Source organism: Nanorana parkeri, unplaced genomic scaffold (assembly GCF_000935625.1).
Source record: "Nanorana parkeri isolate BGI_ZX_2015 unplaced genomic scaffold, ASM93562v1 scaffold373, whole genome shotgun sequence".
Taxonomy (NCBI): domain Eukaryota; kingdom Metazoa; phylum Chordata; class Amphibia; order Anura; family Dicroglossidae; genus Nanorana; species Nanorana parkeri.
Window position 1 is genome coordinate 445,943 of NW_017306641.1, and position 6,984 is coordinate 452,926.

General features: G+C 43.3%; 1 protein-coding gene across 1 annotated transcript in view; it reads right to left on the bottom strand.

Moving 5' to 3' along the window:
• The window catches only part of WDR44 (WD repeat domain 44), an 87,755-nt gene that overhangs the window by 54,447 nt on the left and 26,324 nt on the right, over positions 1-6,984 (bottom strand). Inside the window, exon 2 of the mRNA XM_018558998.1 lies at positions 580-613. Coding sequence (XP_018414500.1) covers positions 580-613 — 34 coding nt within the window. The remainder of the gene's footprint in view (positions 1-579; positions 614-6,984) is intronic.

Consider the following 6,984-nt stretch of genomic DNA (forward strand, 5'->3'; position numbering starts at 1 on the left):
TGTGTGTGTGTGTGTGTGTGTGTGTGTGTGTGTAAATTTTAGTTTGCAGTTCTTCTCAATCAGACGGTCATACCTAAATTACACTCAAAGGCAGAAGCATCTTGCTGACAGAGAAGCTAGCAGCAACATCCTACATTCAGTTCTTCGCAAGTAAGGTTGGTGTAACATTTATATGGATAGCGTGTTAATGGAGCCTATTGGCCGCTGCTGGCTGACCCAATATCAAGGGGCCACCGATTACACACAATTGCTATTACCTATCTGTATTAGCAAAATGGTTATCAAGGCATCTTTAGGCTCAACCAGATCAGCATGTTGCTCTGCCATAGAAGATAACTAGAACTAGCAAGTGTAGAAAATTCAGCCCATTGTTATTTTATTTGCTAGGGACACAATAAGTAAAGGTTTGCAATGGTTGACATACATATAGGTCTGATGCAAGAGTCCCACAATTCAGCCTCATTCTTCAACCCATCAAAAGGTCAAAAATGCCCACTTTTCTGTGGAATAAGTATTCTTCTGATAAAATAACAATCCAGTAACTCATTTATACAGTCTTCCAAACATGAGCATGCTTACCTGCAAAGTGAATGTTGCCGGCTTTGTTGGTGATCTGTCAAAAGAAGAATTGAGGAATATTAGACGTTTGTTTTTTTACACAAATCAAAAATTTAAAAGGGAACTAAAAAAAGGTTTTAAGCCATGTATGTAAACAAGTCAATGGAAATGTTGTTATCCAGGCAATTGTTTGCCAGGGTTGCTAAAAATTTCCCAATGTACAGGTATACTCATGAAAATATGACACGTTATTTTATAATAAAATGCTCAGGAACCCAGACAGTTCAAGCTGACCAAAGGATGAAAACAGCATAAGCAAAGGTTGCCTTCAGTGAAAGTCGCATGTCCAAGCAATCATTAGGTCCAGAGATATAGCCAGCTGAATTTTAGACAAAAATCGACTTTTGCAGGCATGTTAAACCTGACTCTGCCCCTTTACCTTCCTCATAGCCACTGAGGCCACTAAATCACATTCAAGTGTATTTAAACCCTTTGTTGGGGTGCCCACACACCTTACGATAATCGTACGATAATCGCGGGAAATCCCGCGATCGTACGATTATCGTAAGGTGTGTGGAAGCCGTGCGACCTCTACTACTGTAAGGTCGCACGACTTTAAACTTACGGACATGTTCGAAAACCCGCCGAGCATCGTACGATGTTCGGCGGGTTTGTGGCATGTCCGTACGATAACAGCCGTACGGGCCGGTGTGCGCAAGCGCACACTGCCCGTTCGGCATTGCGGTCATCGGAAGCCCGCCCCTCAGGGGGCGTGGCTTGAGATCATCGCAAGTACGATCTGCCTATGCAACATGGGCAGATTGTACGTTTTTTTAAGTACCTTACAACCATCGCAAGAGAAAAGTCTTGCGATGGTTGTAAGGTGTGTGCCCAGCCTTGGACTCATCTGAAGTTCTAGCACAAGACTTTTTATTTTAGTAACTTAATTTAGGAAGTGCATTTTTGCCTCTTTTTTGAACAGCAGCACATTATGGGAACAGTTTCAACAGTTTTAGGACTTTTTATATAGAAGTACATGGTGGCATGTGCATGTTACCATAGAGTAATGATCCTCCAAGTGAGGCTCAATGGGTCAGCATCCTGTGATTTCAGAATGTCCAGTCACTGTGCACAGCAGTAGCTCATCGAACCAATAAGGGCGACAACGCACCTTGCAATGGGCTGTATGCAGCAGCAGTGTTGTCAACTTTACTTGTATGTTTCATCTGTGCATGATTACACATGCTGATGCACAAGAACATGAACATTCCAGTCTCAACTGGAGAAGTCCAACTTCATATCCAGTAATTGTGCACAGGGGAGCCAACAGATAAGGGTAACAAGGCTACTGCTGTATATAGTCCATGGAGAGACACCATTATCCTCCTATTTCTGGAGCTGGCAATGCATATACTTATGAAGGGAAGGAACCCTAAAGAGGGGAAAAAAGTGCCAATGCTTTAACCAGACCCACATACAACCTTTTTTTTTTGTAGTGAAGGTTTACATATCTGTAAAAAATAAGTCACGGCAACTGGACTTGCTGTATTTTTCTTGAAGATGTTTCACTGGTCATCCAACCAGCTTTCTCCATTCTGAATTGAGAAAGCTGGTTGGATAACCAGTGAAACATCTTCAAGAAAAATACAGCAAGTCCAGTTGCTGCGACTTATTTTTTACAGATATACCATGACCTGGATGAATGAGAACCTTCACAGACACGAAGGTTTACATACACTTTCATTGACTAATTTGGAGGATTAAGAGGCAAGTTTGTATCAGCTGCCTACATTTCTGGATTTATTGATCCTTTTGACATGCAGTTTTTCACTGAAGACAACCTCTGCTTTTAAACCACATACTCAGTCTAGGTGCACAAGTTTTCAAAAAGGATTACTTTAGCATCATTAGGCCTATGCAGAATAAATGAAGCTCAAAATTAGGGATGCACTGATACTATTACCGATGCCAAGTATTTGGGCAAGTACTCGTATTCGCCCAAATGCTCTGATGCCTAGGCTGATACCGGAGCTTCCAGTATCAGGAAGCCAGGCGGCGAGTCATTGCATGCTGCCCGGCTTCCTGATTGGTGGGGAAGCTGGCCAATCAGGAAGCCGGACGACAAGTCATTTCCCGCCCCCCGGCTTTATGATTGGCTAGAAAGCCAGCTTCATGCCGTGTGGCAAGTCTTTACACGTCGCCCAGCTTCCTGACTAATCAGGAAACCAGGTGGCAGGTCAATACATGCCGCCTGGCTTCCATAATGGGACTTGGTATCGGCAAGCACCGAAGAAAAAAAAATGGCGTTACTCGATACCGAAAAACCGCCATCGGTGAATCCCTAGTAATAAATGTATGTGCAGCTCCTATTCAGCACTCACATACAACATTTATTTTTTTTGAAACAAAACTTTAACACTAGATAAAAAAGTAAGAGTTTCCACTTTTCTGAATAATGACCGCACCCCACAGCAAAGCATGGAGCTCTGACAATTTCATCCGTTCTTCTTGTCTGACCTTGCTGAAGTGTCCATTTCAGCAATTGACAGTTAGGATTGAACTTCTTTATTGTCAGCTCCATGGAAAGCATCGGGTTTATAATATTTTGTTACAAAGATTGCATGCCAAGCTTCATGTAGTCCCTAGAGTGGACAGTAAACCTGAGAAATAGATGTGAAAATAGGAGCCGTCTCAGCTCTACACGTGCTTTCAGTCACAATGCGGCAGAGGTGCTGAATCAAAATGCATCATTGTGAGGGTGAAGGATACTGAAGTGCTGATATCTGCATTATATCAGATTTTATCAAGTGTTTTACATGCACAATGATGGAACCCATAGCATTAACCTGAAGTACTTATAAAGAGCTTTTTGATCAATGCGGAGGGAAAGTGTCAGTCACCCTGGATATGTACCATGTGATGGAGATTGGGACACCATTGCTATGAACAGAAAACATTGAAGATGGATCAAGTGGTCTTTTCTTTTTTCTTCATATCAACTCCTGAGAAATAGAGATATTCAAGTGTTGTACAGATCTGTGAGATTTTATTAGTGCCCACATCCAAGAAGCATGAAAAGCTTCCCATGCTAGGGTCTACAGAAATGGTTGCACCAAATCTGAACACTTGCAGGTTTTCTGACCTCCTGGATGAAGACGACAGAACTATGGCACATAACTAACATTAGTTAGACATAACTTTAAGGCCTTGTTCACATTGAGCATTTTGTAGCGTTTTTTCTGCCCTAAAAAAACACAAAAAATGTGCCCCCAAAAAATCAATTTCTAGAGCCCTGTTCACATCTGAGCATTTTGTCGCAAAAAGCAAAATGCCTGTCACTGGAGCTTGGACAGGTAAGTCCTTTACACATAGACTCAACAGGAACCGCTTGAAAACGTGTGTTTGCTGTTTTTGTGTACGTTTTACACGTCTTTGCTAATTAACGTCAATGAGCTAAAAATTGCTCACAAAAAAACGGGCAACTTGATTTATGTGCATAAACCGTGTGCAAAAACATGCATCACAAACGCGTGTAGAAATGCGCAAAAACACGTGACCCCTAGCCTAATGAAGAATCTCAGCTCTGTGTGATGATAGCTGCAACCTGGTAGCATGATCTATACACTTCACTCACATACTGTAGATGTAACAACACCCACTATGTAAACACTGTACTGCTCACGCTATTCTGACCCAAACCAGGTACATGGAATGCATTCTTCAGCCATCATACACCACCGCCATCAGTCATGGAATGCATTCTTCAGCCATCATACACCACCGCCATCAGTCATGGAATGCATTCTTCAGCCATCATACACCACCGCCATCAGTCATGGAATGCATTCTTCAGCCATCATACACCACCGCCATCAGTCCCGTCACCGCAGAACAGAAAGTCCAAGCCAGCACCGTCATGTCTCCTCTCTCTGTAGAACTGCAAGAAGGCTGACTTTGAAATAACACTCTGCAAAGCACAATCGGATCAAAATGCTCAACGCTCCATACACTATTAATGCACATAAATCTTTTTCCTTTTACCTTGATCTTTCATAATTCTGCTGGGTCATTATAAACAATATTTATAGCTAACACTTAAGTGTTTATGCGGATACAAGGACAGGCCAAGGCAAAACGCTAGAACTTACAATCCATACAAATGAAATACCAGTCCTTGCCATGTCTTGTTTGCCAAGTCAAGTCTAAAAAATGGAGTTGGCATAGTATGTCAGTAAGGCACATCCTTCCACGGTCACAGCGATGTAAGATTTGTGGAGAGGACCATCAGGCACACAGCACTGTAATATGGCATGAGGAGCGTGCCTGCTGCGAAGTGCTAGTTACACGGTTGTCCGAGTCACAAAGCAGGAACACATCAGTAACCAGTTAAAGAAGAACTCCAGGCAACATTATTCTTAAACCTTGTAACCACCAAGTGCTCGCTTTGGTCTAGGGAGGAAAATAAAATGGTTATACTCCCCTGAACCTCACTCGCTCCCTCTCCACTCCAGCAGTCCAAGGCCCTGCGAGTCATCACGTTCTATACAGTGTATGGAGACATTCCAGAGGAGACAGGCGGCAGGAACCGGTCTGGGAGCTGGCTCCCGAGTTCTGGTGAGTATAACCTTTTTGTTTTTCTCCCTAGACGGAAACTAGCACTTAACCCTTGCAGTGCGGGGATAGCCCCAGCGCAAGTTCTTCTTTAAGCCTCAATACAAGATCTGCACGCTTGCTCTAGGTCACTGAGAAAAAAAAATGAAGCCAAAAAAATGAAGCCACAGAAAGCCAAGTACAGGCTGTCCCCGGGTTACCAACAAGATAGGGTCTGTAGGTTTGTTCTTGTTGAATACTTACAAAAGTTGAATTTGTAAGTAAATTGAAACAGGTAAATTTTTTAAGCCCATTTTTTTTTTTTTTAGTATTGGATAGCATAGGGAAGAGCTAACCCACTGTAATGTTTGTTTTGCTCTGTGTGCCCCTGTTCAGAAGACTTCACCTCACTTTCTGTCCCTGTGACAATTGGATTTTGAACATTTTGGGTTGTCGTGGAAACAAGGATTGGTGATAAAACTTCAGTAGAGACACCTTTTTCCCATGAATACTCTTACAGCAGTGAATTTCCTTCCTAGGGGTAGATTTCCTCTCACTTCTGGTTGTCCCAAGGACAGGAAGTGAGATTAAATCTTTCTAATGAGGATACAGACAGCAGTAAAAACCTCACAGTGACCCGGAAGAGCCAACTTCCTGTAATGTATGTACAGTACTACAAACCAGACCCAAAAAAGGTGGACACTCCTCATCAGCAAGATTCTGGTAGCATTACAACTACCTCTGCTGTACAGTAATAGCCTCCGTTTGTACATAGGAGTCGTGTACAAGTCGATGTTTGCAACTCGGGGACTGCCTGTAAATAGAATTTTCAGGAAGCAAATGGCAGCCTGCATATTTCTATAGTGGAAGATTTCTCATGACTTCCTGTTCCAATTACCCTTCTAAAATTTGGGATTTCCTATTAACTGTAGACCGCAATAAAACCAGACGGGAGTTCTAACCTTCCCCCACTTCATTGGTCAGATACACTTTTAGTTGTATGTTCTTTACAACCTTTCTCTCCCCAGTCTAGTTGCTAGAATTGCTCTATTTTGCACTATCTTTGTCTCAAAGAATTATAATTACCATTATAAGGAAATTATGTTCAATTAGGCTACATGCAGATATGTAAAGAATTATGTTGTTGTCATGAGACTTGATGCCAATGACCTCCATCCAGCAGCTACTGGAATATCAGATGAGTGATTGTGTCGCTTGTGAATCACATAAGTGAGGGAACCACTTCCCCTAAGGCCCGGTTCACACCTGGGCGTTTTGTAGCGCGCTCCTACGCTCTGCAAAACGCTTATTTCCTATGGGTATGGTTCACACCTGGGCGTATTACAGGCCGTATGAACGTGCTACAAAACGATCTACGCCCAAAGAAGTACAGGAGCTTATTTGGGGCATATTTGCCGCGCGTAGCCATTGGGATACAGCCAGGTAGCCCTCGGAAACGCGTGTTAGTCGCGGTAAAAACGTGCGGCACCAAACGCGCATATTCGATACGCCTAGGTGTGAACCCAGCCGAATAGAATTGCTTCTTCTCTGGCCCAGCACCCCACAAAATGTATCACCATCAAGGGTGTGTCACCTCGCTGGTCCAGCCATCGAAAAAAACCACATGCAAAAAAAAAGTCAGTCACTTAAGGTGCCCATACACTGGCCAAATTCCGGCCGCTTTTTAACCTCTTGCCGTCCGCCCGTAGTAGAAAAACGGACGGACGGCACTGCTGCATTGGCGGGTTTTTTTCTGCTCGCGGGCACGCACGGGCAGAAAAGACCCGTCCAATGCGAACACCCGGTACCGGGTGTTTCACATATAGGCGATCAGCG